Genomic DNA, 20749 nt, shown 5'->3' on the forward strand with positions numbered 1-20749 from the left:
CCCAGAGGATGTTGCATAGAAGCAACTAAAATACATATTATCTCTTCTGTTTGTAGTGTCCATAAGCACAAGGCTACTGTATTTATCTTCATGAAGGCTATGACAATGCATTCATTATCCATTTAACAACTAAAGAATTGCATTCAAACAGAATGACTAAAGAGGGAATTTTCTGTGAGCTAAAGTGGGACACGTCGAACACACTCCCAAGTCCCTAAGTCAGAGCCTTCAAACACACACTTTTCCCTGGAATTGCTCATGATAGGGGTTCTTTAATGGTAGATTCTACATCCATCCATAAAATATAAGATGTTCTGTGACGCTATCTTTATTTTTTTAGTGGATGGTTTAAAAAAAAAAAAGCAGAGAAAAGATCAAGTCAAAGAATGTAATGTAAAGTATACGGTCGTTAAATGCATTACTTGTCATTGTGAAAGTTTTTCCTCTGTGTGTATTTTACATTCCCTGGTGATGCTGATTAGTGTAATGGATGAGATCATTGATGGGACAGCATAACATGTTAGAATCTATGCAGGGAAGCTAGATTGCTTTGAAATTGACACTAGCGTCTAAGGATGTAATGTTTATGATCCTGCACTATTTTGGGCAACTCTGGATGTTTGGGGGAAGGGTGAAGTTTGGAGGATGGCAACATAGTTTTGTTTGTGGGAGATTTTATAAATGGGGACTTAACTTATCCGGGCAACTATAGTTCAGGAGCTCAACTAAACTACATTTGCTAAACTCTTGTGCCAACAGCAGGTCTGCACATTAATCTGCCACACTTGAGGATGCAGAATGTTTTCTGACTGCTTATTGGCCCTTAGTGCCACGTGAGGCTGAACATTTCATGGTCAACAGGAACGATGAGGATGTGGTGTATGTGGCAGGTTCTAACTCCCACTCCTTCACCATCTGCTCTAGCAGCATGGCTATTTGGCATCTGCACAGTCTTCTGTTTTTGCCTCCCTATATCACTTCCCCCTGAATGGTTGGGTTGTTTCTTTTAACAGGCCTGCGGATTCACTCTCATAGAATATCAGGGTTGGAAGGGCACTCAGGAGATCATCTGCTCAAAGCAGGACCAGTCCCCAATTTTTGCCCCAGATCCCTAAATGGCCACCTCAAGGATTGAACTCACAACTGGGTTTAGCAGGCCAGTGCTCAAACCACTGAGCTGTCCCTGCCCCATAGTGTGTCCACAGTTAGCTGTCCCACCTAGGATCCTGGAGTGTCTCCCCCAGGACAGTTGAGCTCTAGGGCTGTTGATGGCTCTGGCTTCTGTTATTCCTACTGTCTGAGTACCTGGAGTTCTCCAGCCCCTTCAGGAATTGATTGACTGTTGCTTTTCCTTCCTAAGTCCCTAAGTAGCACAGATTCTGGGGCCATGTCTATATTCTAAAAAAGATCTGCTGCCAATAGGTCTCAGCAATGGATGCAGCTGAACTGGTGCGCAACATAGGTTTCTTATCTATGCTTACTCATTGCTCATGTTTGGTACTGGTTCTGCTGCACATATTGCTGACACCCATTTTCAGCCATGGTTCTTGGTGGTGTGGACAAAGCTTTAGATGAACGTGAATCACCTCCTTGTACAAGAAGTGGCTGCTGCTCATTGGCAGGGACTCCAGTTCTACCAGCCTGCCTGGAAAGATCAGGCCCCTGTCTCTTTTCCCACTTGTCCCGCTGAGAAACTTTTTTTTTTTTTTTTTTTAAACACCACTTGTTCTGCTCTCTGCAGTGAGAAAGGAGAAAAACAGGCTAAGGTTAAAAAAATATTCTCAGGCTTATTCGTCCAGCATGAGAGAGGAAAGTGAGATCTTGTTGTCGTGTCCTCATTTTTGTCAAAGGATTGAGATTTGGGTGGAACAGAAAGGGTGACTTACTGGATGAACTAGTTGATGTAGTATTCATATGTTTACTCTGTGATTAAAAAAAAAACCCCTAGCACCAAATCTCCTCTGGGCTCAGGCTGTAGGGCTATCAAATTGCAATGGAGATGTTCTGGCCTGGGCTGTATCCTGGGTTCTGAGACCCATGTGATACCACGAGTGGCCAATATTCTGCTTTAGTTCCAAGAAAAGCTACCTGAATAGGGGCAAGGTAACTTTTCCAGTTCCCCAGAATGAGATCCACAGTGTATCAGCTAATGCCCCTCTAATTCGTGCTGCCCTAGACTCCGTGATACAGTTAAGCTGAGTCATACCACATTTAAATGTGCAGACCTTAAACATCCAGAACATTTGTTGACTCTAAGATAGGAGAGTGTAAATATTCAAAGTGACGTAGATGCACTTGGAAATGCCCCATGGTGGGAGTTAGTATACACTATTGGGGAACATCTGTGGGTATGCATGATATCAATGGGCTTTGTAAGTGTGCAGGCCATACTAGTAGTTGTGCTAATTGCGTTGATTTGGAAGGTTAATGATCTTGGTTAGGCAGTTGGGAATGAGAAGAGATGTATATTAAATATAGGCTTCAATTAAGCCTTAGAAAGGATTCTACAGCTTCACAGTGGGGAACTTTGGGAGCAAAGGGGCATGTTTAGGCCTGACAGAAGCCTGCTGTGGATTTTAAGAGTCTGTTCTGATAACATTTAACAGCATAAGTGTAAGAAGAACTGTGTATGTGTAAGAAATTGCAGAGTAATCATGTTTTTGAGAACAAGAAAAGATAAAGTAACTAAAAAGCTAGAAAAGACTGGTTTGAACTAAAACTAAACCTGTACTGACAGGGTAGGAGAGTTCTCATGAAAATGAGAAGCTAATACTTGATGTATAAGGAAAGATAACAAGAAGTTATAAATAAGTTTGTGTCACAAAAGGCGGGTGAAGTAAGTAATTGATCGCTACTTGCTGAGTGTTTTGCCTTAATAGTTGTTACACCCATGTGTTAAGTGAACCGCAATCCTACGCCATCTCTCTCAGATCATCTCAGAGTCTGCGTTCCAGCCTGAGCCCAAATGTCTACACTGCAATTTTATAGCACTGCAGCCCCAGCAAGCTGACCTGAGCCAGCTGTAACTGTGTTGCAGGTCTTTCATCGCAGTGTAGACATACCTTTTTTTTTTTTTTCAGTGTCTAGAAATTGACTGCAAAGCCTCTGATTTTCACTAAACAGGAAAAAGCATAGGCGCAAATGTTCCTTCCCCAAGTCAGAATCACTCAAAGATTATAGTATTTCTGAATGGAAATACCTCAGATCAATTGGCTATATTCAAAATTGTAAATAGTTCAAAAGACTAGATGTCCCTAAATCTGTACCAATCCTACATGTAGATGTTTTAGTTTAATCTATAAAGGAAAATTATAATCCCAGTGGAGGGCGCCATTGCACTTTGAGAGACCTAATAACTGGAGCATTCCCTTAATGAGATGACAGGTTTCAGAGTAGCAGCCGTGTTAGTCTGTATCTGCAAAAAGAACAAGAGTTCTTGTGGCACCTTAGAGACTAACACATTTATTGGAGCATAAGCTTTCGTGGGCTACAGCCCACTTCATCGGATGCATAGAATGGAACATATAATAAGAAAAAATATATATACATACAGATAAGTTGGAAGTTGCCACACAAACTGTGTGAGAGGCTAATTAGTTAAGATGAGCTATTATCAGCAGGAGAAAAAAAACTTGTAGTGATGATCAAGATGGCCCGTTTACACAGTTAACAAGAAGGTGTGAGGATACTTAACTTTAGGGAAATAAATTCAATATGAATAATGACCCAGCCACTCCCAGTCTCTATTCAAATCCAAGTTAATGGTATCTAGTTTGCATATTAATTCAAGCTCAGCAGTTTCTCACTGGAGTCTGTTTTTGAAGCTTTTTCTGTTGCAAAATTGCCACCCTTAAATATTTTACTGAGTGGCCAGAAAGGTTGAAGTGTTCTCCTACCAGTTTTTGAATGTTATGATTCCTGATGTCAGATTTGTGACCATTTATTCTTTTGCTTAGAGACTGTCTGGTTTGGCCAATGTACATGGCAGAGTGGCATTGCTGGCACATGATGGCATATATCACATTGGTAGATGTGCAGGTGTCTACAGCCAAGCTCTAAGGTACAACCGCATTTGCTCCAACCCCTCAGACAGACACAAACACCTACAAGATCTCTACCAAGCATTCTTAAAACTACAATACCCACCTGCTGAAGTGAAAAAACAGATTGACAGAGCCAGAAGAGTACCCAGCAGTCACCTACTACAGGACAGTCCCAACAAAGATAATAATAGAATGGCACTAGCTGTCACCTTCAGCCCCCAGCTAAAACCTCTCCACCGCATCATCAAAGATTTACAAACTATCCTGAAAAATGATCCCTCACTCTCAAAGATCTTGGGAGACAGACCAGTCATCATTTACAGACAGCCCCCGAACCTGAAACAAATGCTCTCCAGCAACCACACTCCACACAACAAAAACACTAACCCAGGAACCTATCCTTGCAACAAAGCCCGATGCCATCTCTGTCCACATATTTATTCAAGTGACCCCATCATAGGACCTAATCACATTAGCCATGCCATCAGGGGCTCATTCACCTGCACATCTACCAATGTGATATGTGCCAGCAATGCCCCTCTGGCACATGATGGCATATCTTAACTAATAGCTCATCTTAACTAATTAGCCTCTCACAGTTTGTATGGCAACTTCCAACTTATCTGTATGTATATATATTTCTTCTTACTATATTTTCCATTCTATGCATCCGATGAAGTGGGCTGTAGCCCACGAAAGCTTATGCTCTAATAAATTTGTTGGCCTCTAAGGTGCCTCAAGTGCTCCTGTTCGTTTTTTTGTTTCTTTTGTTTTTTAATAAGATGAGTCATTCTTAATGAGCCTCTCAGACATTAGAGCAAAAAAGAGTGAGGTTATGCTGTGGTTTATATTGAGAAGAAAATGGTTAACTCGGTGCACTATGTGAAAATTCATTCTATTGAATTTGTACAGGTATTTTAACATTTCTCTGACTATATTAGAATTGCATATTTTGTTTCAAATACTGAGATTTCTACTATTTTGATGATGTTGTAGCATATCTACTGCCATATCCTATTGCTTATTTCAGTTTGCTTTGCAAAATATGACCAGAATGTATATGTTATTGATTCAAGCAAAACAAGGAAATGTGTCGCAAAGATTCTTGATGCTTTTGAAAAATACCACTTTTTTAAAAAAACAAAAACAAAAAGCTACAGTTCAGCAAACTGGATTATTATGTTTATATTTGCAGCCCAAAGGAGCACTGGAAAATGCATTAAAAGGACATGCAAACAGTATTCGAATGATTCATAACCAGCAAGTTGTTCCACTGGAGCAAGCGATGGTAAAATATTTAAGTGTTGTACTATGAACATATAGTTACATTAAAAATATAGATATACATTTCAAAACTACCCATTAGAAAATCTGCAAATTACAGTGCAGCTAAGGACATTTTTTTCTTTTGTGCAAATTCCATATTGGGTTTAGTTTTATGAGGGGTATGTTTCCAAAATGTGCACATCTGCATATAAATATCTAAATACAGGTTTTATATACATTTTATGTAATTAAAAGGGTAGTCAGATACATTTTTAACAAACCAATTTCATGATCTTTGTTAGTATTGCATAATATTGTGAAAACCAAACTTTTCTTTGCCCCTTTGTTTTCCACTTCTACATGTACAATTTTATAGAAATACAGTAGGACAGGGAGAAAAAAAACTTCCACAAGTTCTAACTTTGCATAATTTATTTTCCATTTTTGCACTGCACTCATGTTGGGCAAAGAAAACAGTTATAATTTTCACATTTGTTTAATGGTTTTGTTTTACTTTCTGGGTTTGGTAATGGTGGAAATCCTACAGGGTAATGTTTACAGCCAAAGAAAAATCTTCCTTGATCTCTCAAAGGATATGGAAATGTTTCTTCTAACAGGTTTTGCCAGGCACATTTTTTTTTTTTTTTTTAAGAAGAGCAAGCTGAAATCACAACTCCGCCAGATGTCAGTTTTTCTCTGTATATTCTGCTTAAATTTTTCAGCTTATACTACTTTAGTGTCTGAGGACCCAGTTCTGTTAGGTGGTGAACATCTCCTGGAAAGTGTGAGGAACTGTCTGAAATCACTGGGAATCGGGGAGCTCATCATCTTCCAAGGGGCTTTCAGTACCTCAGAGGATTGGGCCTTAATTTAGCAGTTCATACTTATAGTTCTGTACAGAAATGTATTTGTCCCTATGTTCCTCTTATAGAGAAGTATTAGGTCCTCTGTTTCATTCTGCTGATCTTTCACCGTTTCTCTTCTAATTAACTCTTAATTATTCTCATCTTTTTTCTTTTTCCAAACTGACTGTCAAGAAATATGTAAAAGCTAGGGTAAGTGATTTTCCTTTCCAAAACTGCAAAATGATATACTGTGCCCAATGAGCTTTAATTTTAACTAATTCTCCTTCACCTGCCAAATAAATAATATCCAGCCTTTATTGCTGCGAACTTCAGTTATATTTGAAGTCTTCTAGCACGCAAAGTATACCTGCTCTGTGCTTTAAGAAAAATTGTTTCCTTTCAAGAGTCTCTATTACACACGCTGGCTGCTAGTTCCATTAGTAGGCAATCAGTTCTTAGCTAACGCAACTAGATTGCATTCATTAATATTAATGTGTTTTGAAATATATTATTGGTTCTGATTATCTAGGTGATTTGTTCTTATAGACATACATTGTATTAAAGCAAGAGGATTCTTACTCGTATAAAATCTTTTTTTTTTCTTTTTTTTTTTTTAACAGAGCACTTTAAATCAGAGCATTAGATTACTGCAGAGGACATCATCTGAATTTATGGTAGGTCAGTCTTTCTGGCAAAAAGAACATGTGATATTTTTTTACTTTAAATCTACCCTACCACAAGCATACAGGACATAACATTTGCAATATTTTAATTTTACTAACTTTTCGGGGGCAGGAAGAGAGTGTCATACTTAGAGCTAGGGACCAGGGATGGAATCCACAAAGGTACTTAAGCAGCTAAGTCCCATTTTTAGGTACCACTATGACCCATAAAACTCCTGCTTGGCTGACACCCAATCCTGTAGGTACCTAAACTCACATGGCTCCCAAATTTTTACCTCTGGGCATGTGCAGTGCAGCCTCACTGTCAATGTCCGGACACCTGTCTCCCACTTAAGCCTCAGCGCAGTTCACAAGCCCAGAAAAACAGGCATTACGCTGCCTATGTCATGTGTGAGGCCCCGTCTGGTAGGTGACCTCTGAGACCCTTCTGGTGAGTTCACACAAAACAGTGGGGGGGAAGGGAAAGGAGGAGGACCTCCCTCAGAACATTTAACCCAGTAGTTAGGGAACTCACCTGGGATATGGGAGACACCCCCCCAGTTCAAGTTTCCCCTTCTTCCTGAAGGGGAGAAGGGATTTGAACTGGGATCTGCCACTTCTCAGGTGAGTGCCCTAGCCACTAGGCTATTGTGATGGTGGCGCTTCCTCAGTCTCTCATTAAACAATTGAAGAATTAAATATTAATTGGAGCAGTAAAGGAGGAGTTTTGTTTTGGGCTCCACATGCAACTTAGGCAGACAAAACACCTATCTTCTCCCCAGTTCCTGGATTGCCAGCAGAGATAGGCACTGGGCATAACACTCACCCGTCTGGCGGGCACCTCCCCTGGGCTAGCTTCAGTAATACCCTGCCTAGTGCACTGGTTTGTGGATCACAGTCTAATGCACCTGTGGCTCCCCATGCATTTTGTAGGAAGCCAAGGGGTCTAACTCAGGCTTTGTGTATCACAGTGTTGTTCCTGTGAATTCTGTTTTTTCTAGGCACCTAAACAGTTAGGCATTGTGACGCTCTATGTTGCAATGTCCAAGTCCTTTTGCAGGTCTGAGCCAAGGAATCTCAAGCTCTGGGCTCTATTCTACAGAGCTCTAGGTGCCGTGGTTTCCCCATCTCTCACATTTCCCCTTGAAAGCACTTGATGTGCAAAGTTTCATTGATTTTTATTGCTAATCTAGGTAGTTACAGTGCCCAGGAAGCAGCCACAAATCAAGACACTGTATGGCTATTTTTTAAACAGGCCATTGGAAAGTTTTAATTCTGACTTAGTAAAATAATTTCAGTACAATTTTACATGCTGTGGTTTTCATGTTACTCAGCAGCTTGCGTTTACTCTTAGTCATTGATGTAGGATTGCTTTACCTGTCCGTATGTAAAAAGAAAAAAAAAATTTTTAGCCCACTCATGTGCTTAATGAAATGAGATCCACTGTCTTGTTAACGTTGGATGTCTCTTCCTCTGGCACACTGCATCCACCTTGTCCCCTTACTCACTCTTGCAATCTCAGCCAAACTGCAGGAAGCTTGAGCTTGACCTGGCTTCCCTACGACAGCCCACCTGCTTTCCTTCTCCATAGCAGCTAGTGCTTGCACAGCCAAGAGAGCAGCTGCCTTTATGCTCTGCTAGTCTCATGAGAATCAGCAACAGGGTGGAGAGTCCTTCTGGCAGCAGCTTTCTCTGTTACCACCAGCCTGTCTTAGCTCCTGTAGCAAGAGTCCAGCCTCATTAGCACTAGTGCAGTTATGTCACTGTGATTGCTCCTTATCTGCTTCAGTTCTTCTCGCCACTTTTACACCCATGCATGGCAGCAAACCAGCTGCAGGAAATCCATTCAGAACTTGTATGTCCTGGTCCTAGATTGGCAGATAAGAGGGGTTGGTGAGAATGTGAGGTTGTTGTAGGGAAGGAACAGAAGCTTTTCTTAAATTCACATACAGAGTAAGGCTCTGAGTACATCATCCTTTGTGTGTATTGGGGAGCTATCGGGATTTTTTTATAATGAAAAGCTGTCTGGTTTAAAAAAAAAAGGGAGGGGGGACCAAAATGTTTCAAGGACATTTACAGTCTACATTGTAGTCCAGAGCTGAGATACAGTTTGGCCATGTGCTTGCCTTCCACATGAGTACTTCTGCCATGATAGAGAATGTGAAATTTATTTTCTGAGGCAAGACTTTGCTTATCTTTACCTATATAGTGTGGGGCTGCTATTGTGGGGATCCAGGTGGTGATGGAATGGCCTAGGAGATGAGAGAATCCCTACTCATAGGGGAAGAAAAGAAAAGAAGGGTAACCTGTTCTAGAAGTATGAAAGAGAGTGTAGGAAGGGCTGCTGCCTGACTATAGAGGTGCCAGCCTCTGACAGTGGTGAGGGGGGTCCATGTTGGTATAGAATGAATCCTTATGCCTGAGGGGTGCCGGGACATTGTGGGCCCACTGTTGCACTCACCATATTGCACTCACTCACATATTGCATTGTGGACCCACTGTTGCACTCACCATTTGTCTCAGATTTTACTGTTATCAGGACAATGATATTTGTTTGCCTATAGAAAGGGCTAAAAATACAATACCAGCAGTGTTGTCGTAGCAACTTTGGAAAGGTTTTAGCTATCTTTTACGTACATTCTTTTTTCAGATAAAAGTAAAAAATGTGATTAGTGCTGTTGATGCTGCTCAGCTTCTCATAAGCAACGATGCGTCACTGGTTATCATCCAGGTAAACTTTCTTATGTGTAAATTAGTTTAATGAATTTATGGTGCAGTAGAGGCTTTAGGTGAGGGATTGATTTGTTGTTTGTTTATTTTTATTTTTTAGGAAACCAAAAAGTATATGGATATGATAATAGGCTACTTCGAGCAATATGTTGAGTGGGTCAAGGAGTCGGTAAGGTGCATTTACTACATTGAGGGAACTACTGTAAAATACGACAAAGTGTGTAAAGAATCTAAAGATGAAAGACTTATTCTATTTAAAGTGTGTTTTACCATTTGTGTTCAGAACAGGGGGAAAAGTATAAACTGTTATAGTGTGTTTACTATAAATGGAGTTTCATTATATTTAAAGTAGAATGGAAGGAATAAGTTGTTTCAGTGCATACCAGGGTACTAAATGCCGTTCTAATTACAGTGTTGTTTCTCTAGAGTGCAAGTGGCCGAGATACCATTTGTACTTCTCACACACTGAGCCTGACTTTTTGTGGTTTTGCTCACCCTCTTCTTAAAAATAGGAAAAATAAATGCATAATTCTACTGAGCAGAGCAAGTTAATTCTTCAAGGTGTGATTTGTGCTCTGGGGATAAAATATACTGCAGGAAATTGCTTAGGAGGGGGGGAACACGCCCTTGGTAAATGGCACATAAAGCTTGTGCCAGGTATTGCAGGGTTTTTTAATGAATGATTTGAACAGTATTTTTAATCTGTTGTAGATTACCATGGAGGTAGCGGCATGCAAGCCTATTGCCAACGTGATAGACACTGCAGTAGATATATTTTTATGCAGCTATGTAATTGATTCTGTGGTAAGAAATATTTCCCATTTTTCTAAACTAGGGCCTTAAATGGGGAATTCTTGCTTGTACTTCCACCAAACTGTGAACATAACTCTCTGCATTTCATCCTTTGACTAAGATGTTCTGATGAGGGAGCTTGTCTAAATCTGAGATTGGCAAAGGAGAAAGTGTTCTGATCTGGATTAGATTTAGTTTAACATATGGAGCTCAGGTCTGAAACCACTCCAAGGCTGGAGTTTCAATACATTCCCATGAGATTTTTGTCCCATCGTAGCAGAAATCCATTGTTCTTGTGAGATTTTGCCATCTTGAATATGAAAAGAGACCAATTCTCATTCGGGATCTGAATTTGAATCCGAACAGTTTTGGAGGAGGTTCTGTTTTGGAGAGTTGAATCTGAACTCCCCTGAAATTCAAAGCGGAGTGGATCTGATCAGTTTTGACCCATCTCTGCTCTTAGAATATAAGAACAATGAAAGTACTGAGGAAAAAATTTCCACAAACATCTTTGCTGGAATCTAGAAAATGTGAATGAGGAAAAGGAACTTTTTTCAGGTGGCGTGCAGAAAACAAATCTTGATTCATTCATGTACAGAGGAGAGGTTCATTATGGCTGGTAGTACTTTGAGGTGCTGCTATTTGGCATTTTCTCATCTCAGAGGATAAAAAGTTGGCTGTGTGTATTAAAAGAAACCACACATCTGTAAACCACCTAAAACCTCTCCCACCAATTCTTTCTTTTCCTCAATCAGTCTGAACCAAGCAATAATCAGAACTTGTATACAAGAACCACCTCCAATTTTCTGAAATCGAGTCTGAGGTGCTAACACTAAATCCTGAAATCTGCTGTCCTGCCAGAGCCAAGTCATAATCATCTAGTACCACAAAGGAACTGCAGAACTTCTCCTTCTTCCATCCTGCAGAAACTGAGTAGGAAAAATACTACTCACTAAATCAGTTAACTGTGGATGGGTCAAAATCTTACATGATGAAAGATCCCAGCTGGGCCCACATACAAGTCAAAACTGCCTCCAGCCCATAGGAATCAGGTTTAAAATACCATTTTAACAGCTGGAGCCTGCTAATCTGTGCACTAATGAAATTACTCTCACAGTTGTGAACTGCAGCTGTCAAGTCAGAAACTACCTCTAAGGTGATGAAAATTCAGCTTGCCACAGGGAACATGAATAAGGCCACTACTGTTAAATATCAAGGCAGGGAAAAAATATGGCTAGTGGGTTCATCTCTAGGGACACAGTATCTTCCAACTTGGAGTTGGTTGGTTGAGTAGTAATGTTCTGCTGCTGGCCCAACAACTGATAATTCATGGCTGCCTCTCATTACAGGGTCTGCAGTGCCATGGGCCATGTCGGTGACTTCAGCTGTATGCTTTCAGAAACAACATAATTGACAATCTAGTAGTAATAAGGGCAGCAACTTCAGCTACTAAATAAAAGCCAATTTACAACTCAAAACTCTTAAGGGGGTCAGTTCTAAGAAATAATGTGGGAAGAAACTAGCAGTGGTTTAAAACACTAATACAGTATTTTATTGAATGTCATTTTCTTGATTTTTGTCTTCTAGAATACCTTCTGGTTTGGTTTAGGAGGCTGTTCAATATTTTTAATTCCTGCCATAATTTGTGCTGTAAAACTATCCAAATACTATCGTAGAATGGATACAGAGGATGTGTATGATGAGTAAGTGTATAATCTTAAATAGGATAAAAAGAAAGTGGACACGAATACTTTCCTGCATAACACATTATTTTACATGAAATATATGGTGCATTGTTTAAACCTTCACTGTTGGCAAAATGAGCACCACAGTATCCTCTGAAAGAGTACGGATATGGGCCCTGATCTTTTAATATGCTCCATACAGGTGGACTTCCATATCGTACATTGATTCAGTGGGGCTCTGTATAGGTGTAACAGGGTCTGCCTGTGAGAAGCTCTTTGCAGGTTCAGAGCTTTAGAACTTCTTACACCTTTATTTTAAAATATTCCCAATTTCAGATAGATCATCTTTTGCTCAATTATAATGTTAAGATAACTTGTACCTGCTTTGTAGTTTCCTTGTGTTAATTCTTTCCTTTTTTGCTCAATATCCTGATTATCCCTAACCAGTCTTTCCTTTTCACTTGCAGTTCCTCTGTCTCAGGGACTTGGCATTTTACTTTATGATAACTGTTTTTACTTATTTTCATTTTTACTATTTTTTCCTATTCTTTATTTTAGCTGTTCAGTAAATCTGTGCACTTTGTTTTTTCAGATAATTTTATTTCACATTGGTCAATTTGTATTGTACATTCACAAATGAATAGAGCCGTAGCAAGGCATGTACTGCTAAGACAAATGTTCACTTACTAGTATATTTAAGTTGATTGCTTCTCCTTTTTTATATTTTTTTAGTGTTGAAACTATACCCATGAAAAAGTAAGACACTTTTACTGGTATTTGTTAAAGTTCTTTTACTAAAGAGTGAGGGTTTATATTTAGAATGTAGTTTTTATAGTAAAGAATGAACATCTTTTGGTTTAATTATATTTTGTAATGGTAGGGTACAACTGAACATAAATATCTCCATTAAATTGAAATTGGAGCATGCTAAAATAAGATTTTATAGAATTATTTGATATTCTACAGTATCAGTAAGGTTGAAAATTAAAGAATATTGTCTACTGAACAGAAACAACTTATTTTTACAAACAATACCATCAGCCATTTACATGTCTTTGTAGCCATTTGTACATATTGCATCTTATAGTTAACATAGTCTTTTTTTGGTGTATTTATTTTGTTACAGTATGGAAAATGGTAATAATGGTTATCATAAAGAGCATTTATATGGTATACACAATCCTGTTATGACAAGGTAAACCAAGTCTGAAACTGCATGCCTTCACGTTTCCTTGCTTAGCGTACTGTGCTAATCAGCTATCCAATTTTCTGCACGTTTTAAAGTGAATAGTTTAATTTTCTATTTGCCTTTTGCATGGTTGCTCACTATAACAAGTGCTGTATGTTTAACTTTTTTGAATAAGCCTATATAGCCATAGATATTGTAATAGTATCCGGTCATTTAACTATGGAATTTTATAAGCTTAAAAGACACATAATTCCATATTACTTCTATAACATGGTGGCCCTAAAATAGTAAAGTTATTAAAGTACTCTGTATAGCAATTAAAAGGCTGTGGGGGGTGCATGTTCACTTTTTCCTGTTTTTTTTCCCATGTTTATATAAAGGTCTGTAGGACCAATTATAAATTGATACTTAATGAATACCCCTTTGACTGTAACCTGGGGCATTAATAGATGGTTCACTTTTAAATTCTAGTTTGTTTTTTTTAGAATTTTTTTCATGAGAATGCATAGAAGTAGGCTACATAGAACAAGCAGGACTAGAGATTTGAAAGATAAAGAAGAAACATTAAAAAAATCTTCTATTTTATAAAAGCAATGAGTAGCTACAGTAACCTCCCAAATTAACGTAATGTTTAATGGCTCAGTAGTCCCTCCAACCTGTGCCTTTGGTGCAGCTTTTTAAACGGCTGAGGAAAGGCAAAGTTTGCTATGTGCAGGCTGCAAATGAGCCAGGGGGTATGGAAGGTTAGAGGAGAAGATGGATGTTACTGCACCTATGAAATTAGTCCAGACCTGTGTGGCCAAACAGTTAAGTCACAAGTCTGGGAGACGGGAGTTGTGGGTTCTTCTCCTGAGTCTGCAGCTCGCTTGCTCTGAGACACTGGCAAGTCACTTAACCTCAGTGCCTTGGATTCCCATTCCATAAAACTGGGATGGTGCTATCCACCTCACAGGGCTGTAGTGAGACTTCAGTAGGCTTTGGAGGAACTCAGAAGTATGTTACAATGAGAAGCTATGTAAATAATTGGCAAGTATAAGGACTAGTGAGCCCCATAACTTTTTTATATAGAACACATTTAGATTGAATGTTTGGTAGAGAATTAATTTTTATTGCTCTCTGGATCATGGATGGGGTGTTTTATGTTGATGGGGCTGAGGTTGACATTTTTGACAGCCCTCAGGGCCGTATCAGTTGAGTAAAAGTCTATTTTGTATTGATTATTTTATTGACCGAGTCTCTTCCCTGTGCATCCTTTAGGAGGAAGTATTTCATAATAGTAGTATTCATGGTGTTATAATGTTCGTTATTTTGGCATAGCCTATATCACACTGTGGGCTTTTGGAACTCCTCAAATTAATCTACAAGGTATTTGACTCCAAAGTCAACTCCACTGGCACATCAGAGAACTTCCACATTAAAGACTTTTGATATTTTCCATAAGAGGGAACCACTAATCATCCAGACTTTAGAAGTCACTTTCTGATCTTCGGATTTTTTTTAATATTGATTTTCAACATTCTTGCACTGTATGGCACATTATTTATGTGGTATTTCAAAAAAAATTAAAAGGAAATCCTTGTTCAATGACTGAATAATACAAGAAGTTATTTGGAAATAAGCGAAAAATCATTAACATAAAAATAGACTCTGTTAAATTAAAGCGTACTAGCTTTCCACATGGACACAAACACATTAAGGACTATATTCTGATTTCAACTGTCCTACGGTCAGTGAACTTTCTCTGGATTGACCCCACCATAGCAATCATTAGAATTTACTCTAAACTGCCGTTTCCTTTTGATGATTTCATACCTGAGACAGAGTTTGAAAAAACTGCATCAGGGCTACGACAATCCGGGAATACCACTCTAGTAGATTCTTATTTTCTGTTCTTAACTGCACAAACCAATTTCATATTTTCTGCTATACTGCTTTTTCTCAGTTCCTACAGATCTTTTTAGTTGGCTGTAAGTATTTGTAGCATCTTTTGAGTGAGATTGTTAGCAATGAAACCATATCCTCTTAAAGTGATAGGAATAGGAAGCCTCCCCCTTTGCACCTGCAGTGTTATGGATGCACGTAATTGCAGGTTGCAGTTGCATTTAGAAATCTACCTGATTATTTTATTTTTCCCCGATCAGGTAGGTAGAGATCTAAATAAAAATCAAATTCAGGTACAACTATTTGTGTGAGCAAAATGGGAGGTTGGGTTAAGATCTTTTTTCTAACTCAGGTCTATAGTGTTTGATTATCTGAGTATTTCCTTCCACCTCAAAACAAAACTTTAAAAAAAAAAAGATTGCTATATAATGAAACTAAACCCATTTTCTCTAATTAAAAACTTCAATAACTGACAAGAAGACTCAGGACTTATTTATATAGCACTTATACATTTCAGACCCAGGCATGATTGGTGGTCACACTACTGACATCTGACAGTACCACGCACTGTAGTTATGAACGCAGTATATTCAGTCCTTTTGTTAGCAACAGAAAAATATATTTTTGTGTTCTCTTTAGCTCTGTGGAACAGTGGTAGCCAATACTGAAAACATCAGGGGTAAGTAATGAGCTTTTAAAATGTATTTCAAAATCTACCTAGCACATCCTCCCATTTTGAAATCTGCTTCTTAAAATGTAAAAACACATGCTTGTACACACGTGATTGTAGGTAGGGTAAAGTTTATCTCTTGACACATCCATGACTTTCACATGAAGACCATGAATGTATAGTGTTCTATCTGAATTTTGTTGCTACCTTAATCAATTTTTTATTGATTTTTTTTTTCTTGTGATCTATTTTCAGCCTATAGAAATGAGGCTCAAGATTCTTCTACAGGAAAACATGAAATTCTTCCAACCACACTGGGATCTGACTTCACCATCCAAATCCCATGCCACTTGTTCTATGTGGCTTGTACAGTAAATCAGTCTTGAATCAAGAAAACAGTGTTTAATGTTATGCCATTAACTATTGTACAAAATACCAGAGCCCTTCCTCTTCTTCACTGCTGTTTAAGACTTGAACTAAAGTGGTTTCTGTTTTTTACTTTTTTTACACTGAGGTTTCTATTTCACATCACAATATGTATATTAATGTGGCTTACACAGATTTTGCTTGACTACCCTGCCATGATTACTCAAGTTCTTACCTTACCATTTTGTTGGGAATGTGTTAAATATAGTATATACACATTTGCATAAAGAATACATTTTGTATACAGAGTCCTTTGTATATACATTTTCTTAAAGCTTAAAAGTGTTTTAGCAAAATTTTTGATATTGTATAATGTACTTCACAGATGAATTTATCAGCATGTTCAGTGTTGACTTCTGGTGCTCTTGGACGACCACTTTGGACTGAACTTTAAATGTACGGGATATGCATTATCTCCTGTCTCTGAAAAATTAATTCAGTTGAAGATTTTTCTCCCTCTCTTTGAGTTATTTAATACGTGATGATTTTTAAGTATTAGACCTGAAAGGGTATTTGCAGAGAGACTCATTTAAAATTACAACTTTTGTGTATGTGGCAGAGTATGGAGCTCCCTGGAGTTTGAGTAATACTCTAATTAGACTGAGAGATGTCAAAAAATTGGTAATTTTTAGAATACTTCATCTCCAGACCAAGTTCCTAATAAATGTCAGTGGTTCTTTAAATAGGCAGTGATTATATTTTTGCTAACTAATTTTTAAATTAAACTTTCTACATAGGAATTTGAACACTTTTAGAAGGTTGTTTTACATCACTGTAGTTTAGGGTATTGCCTTGAATTTAGACATGTCAGTTGTGTTGCTGGATTATATGACATCATAAATCCACTTAATGGGCTGTAAAGGTCTACACTACAAAAATAAAGCACAGGGGGTAGGAAAGATGGAAGAATTGGGTATCTTGAACTGAAGAGAAAACTGATTATATACCAGTATTAACTACGTTTTCAGAAAGGTTAATTTGGCTTAAAATAAGGGTAGTTCCAAAAACCTTTGAAAACATAAAACAAAACTGAACAGCAATACCAGTTTTATCTGGAATAATGTAAGTTTTTTCACTCTTTGGTCAGAAATGGAAATATTTCTGTGTGACAATATGTAGCGCGTGTGTGTGTGTGTGTGGTTGTATATATGTTCAGAATTGTAGAATTTAAAGAGTTTATTTTTCATTTGAGAAAATTTTCCCAGTCCATTTAAATAAACAAAAACTTGGTTAAGTAATCTGTATTTGATTCATAAATAACTATTTTATTTCATTTTAAGTGTGTTTGAGAGGTGTAGGAGACACACTGGGTTAAGATGTGGACTGAGATCACATTGGGAAATGGATTTTGTCCTCCTTACAAAAACTGATGTACTGTTGGACTTCATTGCCAAGATTGGCTCCAAGCAAGATGAGAAACCCAGAAATAGAATGAGAGGGATTAGATTACCTTGATAAACCTGTGTGGGGAAGCTCATAAACCCCCAGGCCACACTGGGAATGTCTACACAGCAAAGAAAATCCCATTGCTGGCCCATGCCTGCTGACTTGGGCTGCAGGGCTGTTTCATTATTGTGTAAACTTCTGGGCTCAGGGATCCTGAGAGGTGGGAGGGTCCCAAAACTCGCCCTCCAGCCTGAGTCGACACAGCAATGAAGCAGCCCAAGTCAACTGGCATGGGCCAGCCATGGGTTTTTCTTTGCTCTTTAGACATACCCAGTGTGTCCTAAACTCTTTCCTTAGTTAAGGAATGTGCTGTTGATTTGCCACAGAATACCATGTTTCCAGTATTGGCACAATAAAATATAAAAATGACATGCTTGCCAGTGCACATCCACAAAAAACATAAGGGTACCACAAATCCATTTTTATTAATTGAATTATTTTAATCTTCTGGACAAATCCTCATAGGTTTGATTTGGCTGACCTTCTTCTGATTACTTCCATGTGGTCATACAATATCTGGCATAAAGACAGCTATAAAATAGCTGGAGAGTGGAAAATATCTGTTAAAATCAAAGGTGACGTGTGCATTTTGGGTAGGAATGTGCTTTTCAGTTATACAACTATCGTGCTCTATTTAGCTGCAAGACGTGTCTTGTTACCTTCTTGGGAGTTCACAGGTTATTTGACATTCCCCTAAGCTATAAATTATGGGCATATGCTTACACTAGGGTGGTTTATTTAAAAAAAAAAAAATTACAAGCCACCTCGAGAGAGAGACTTCTTTGTGCACGAAACCTTTAAATTGTGAGCAGACAGTTGCCTGTTTCTTTTGCTTTTTTGGACTGAGTTGCTTCAGGATCTTATTCTGTGTTTCACCATGAAGACTGTCATCCTTCTTCTAATGATGTTCTGTTGCATGGGAGGGTTGGGACAGAAACAGACACAAAAGAAAAGGAGCAATGGTGAAGAAATCCATTTTCAGACTAAAGTCAAAGATGCTTGCACAATGAACATGAGTGGTAATGGGGAAATGAAACTCAGAATTGAATGCAAAAACCAAGGCAAGTCTTACTGGTGTGAATATACTGGCAAACCATCAATTTGTCGTCCTTTCAATAACAACCCAAAGGTTTATTGGAACCAGATTGCCCTTGAACTTAGAAAACTCCCAAACGCTTGCCAGTCCACCCTAGTGCTGAAGCCCAACATGTGCCAAAAGGCTCCCACAGATGCTCACATGAAGCAAGTAGCTTCCAGCATGAAGCCAAACCAGAATCCTAGCCAGCAAGCAGATACAGCCAATCAGGGGAAATCAATCCAGAAACCCTCAGCTTCTTTAAAGCAAGTTAAAGAAACCCAGGCAGGGAAAAGCTCTGCCAAAAAAGCAGGGAGACCTAAACCATCTACACAACCTCTTGTAAAACCAACACAGCATGGACAAGGGTCTGAAAATGATACTGAAGTAATGAAGTTGGCACGAGAGCATTGCTGGGAATCACTGCACGCTTTCTGCTCCTACATCATCAGCATCTTTAAAGGTTAAGAATTGCTTCAGGTAAAGCTCCCTCTTCAATAATATACAACCAAAACAGAATCTCTTCACATTGTTTTTTTAAATTAAGCTTAGGGCTCTCTAAAGAATGTAGATAAGGATTGTATACTGTGTAATGAATTCAGAAACTGTCAGATAGGAAGAATTTGTTCACCTTGAAGATTTAAACTTGTTGACGGTTAAGTGACCTAGTGCCTAATCCTATGAGATGTTGAACAGTGTAATCTCCCATTTGTAGTCGGTAGGAGTCAGGGGACCTTAGTACCCCTCAAGATTGGGCCTTTAGTAAGAATTAAAATGGAGTGCCTGCTATCTTAGTTAATAATAAATAGTACTATTTTCAGAATTACTTTCCAGTACACTTCTGTGTGTGATACAATTCTTAACCCAGCAGCTCATCAATTCCACTTGTATAAACTGGATTTATTTTTCGCCCCAAATGCATGCTGCTTTGATTTAAACTAATGAGATGTCATCATTTTTTTAATGTATTGCATTCATCTAAAAGCACAATTTAGAAAGACATGCAGATTCTGAGAACACTAGGGTTGTTAAGCAAAACTACGCGCTAATATTTAATTAACTTTTAAACTATTTTATGGAGTTTTGAAAAGTTACTTAATTTACATACATAAACCAAAACAGACAATTATTTGAATATTTCTTGTGGAAATGAGAGGCGATCACATGCTAAATCTTTGCTGCTATAGTTTGGGCATAAAGACAAAGCCTTCACAGAAGTAATCGGAGTTGTTCCCACTTACATTTTATCTCTGAGACTAACAACAGCTGGCTACAAAACCTGACAAACTTTCCACAGGAATGGAAATGTGTACTGCGTGAGCCAGAAAGTTAGTTTTAGGCACGCTTAGACTGCGGAAGATTCCAAGGGTGCTTAAGAAGGCAAATTGCTAAATGACTAATTTTTATTTTCTTTTTTATTTTGCAGAATAAATTTCTTACAGCTGAAGAGAGTTCCCTACTGGAGTTTAATATCCTTTTTTAGACTAAAGTTTTAGTTTCAAAATGGGACCAGAGCTATAAATCTTGTAATTACTTTTTTCCTTTGCACTTCTAAAATTAAACCATTTTAGCAAATTTTCAAGACAGTCACCAAAGATGCATGAAATTGGACTGATTGTACTGAAATTATTAAGATAAACTCTCCTATATAAATTCTTTGATTCTTCTAAATATAGTTATAATATATAGGAACATGACTGCATTTAATCTGAGATGTCAGGTTAACTTTTTTAAAAGGCTGAACTTTGCTACATTTTACTATTTGTGCAACTTTATTTTAATGAGCATTTATAGAAAGATGAAAGCTGTAAATAATGCTCCAGTTTATGCAACCAATAAAAGAATGGTTTTTGAAAATATCCTTGTGTGTTTTGCTGCAATCTTAAATATAAGGACCTGTGTGTCCAAACAGTGATTTACATAATGCCAGTGCCAGAGTCTGAGGGACTGGGGTAGCATATCAGGGGAGGAGGAAACCACAGATCTCAGAATGAAGTGGCAAGTGCTTGTCCATGCTGTGATACTGAGAAACTTCAGCT

General features: G+C 38.3%; 2 protein-coding genes across 7 annotated transcripts in view; both read left to right on the forward strand.

The window, feature by feature from the left end:
• PROM1 (prominin 1) overlaps positions 1-17388 on the forward strand; it is a 93146-nt gene extending 75758 nt beyond the window's left edge. For 2 of the 6 annotated variants that reach the window (XM_084626857.1, XM_084626859.1), the window contains 11 exons: positions 5239-5331; positions 6347-6364; positions 6775-6828; positions 9467-9547; positions 9647-9715; positions 10258-10350; positions 11926-12041; positions 12756-12779; positions 13150-13218; positions 15733-15772; positions 16019-17388. In XM_084626857.1, coding sequence (XP_084482983.1) covers positions 5239-5331; positions 6347-6364; positions 6775-6828; positions 9467-9547; positions 9647-9715; positions 10258-10350; positions 11926-12041; positions 12756-12779; positions 13150-13218; positions 15733-15751 — 636 coding nt within the window. In that variant the 3' untranslated portion in view covers positions 15752-15772; positions 16019-17388. Of the gene's footprint in view, positions 1-5238; positions 5332-6346; positions 6365-6774; positions 6829-9466; positions 9548-9646; positions 9716-10257; positions 10351-11925; positions 12042-12490; positions 12699-12755; positions 12780-13149; positions 13219-15732; positions 15773-16018 lie in introns of those variants that run through there. The other 4 variants (XM_084626858.1, XM_084626860.1, XM_084626862.1 and 1 more) reach the window with 3 other exon arrangements.
• Positions 17389-18512: 1124 nt separating this feature from the next.
• On the forward strand, positions 18513-19178 carry FGFBP2 (fibroblast growth factor binding protein 2; the record flags this gene model as incomplete). The annotated part of the gene is made up of 1 exon (XM_084625481.1): positions 18513-19178. The coding sequence occupies one exon, from the start codon at positions 18513-18515 to the stop codon at positions 19176-19178; it is 666 nt and encodes a 221-aa protein (XP_084481607.1).
• Between the last annotated feature and the right edge of the window lie 1571 nt (positions 19179-20749).

This window comes from Lepidochelys olivacea, assembly GCF_965140295.1.
Source record: "Lepidochelys olivacea isolate rLepOli2 genome assembly, chromosome: 4".
Taxonomy (NCBI): Eukaryota; Metazoa; Chordata; order Testudines; family Cheloniidae; genus Lepidochelys; species Lepidochelys olivacea.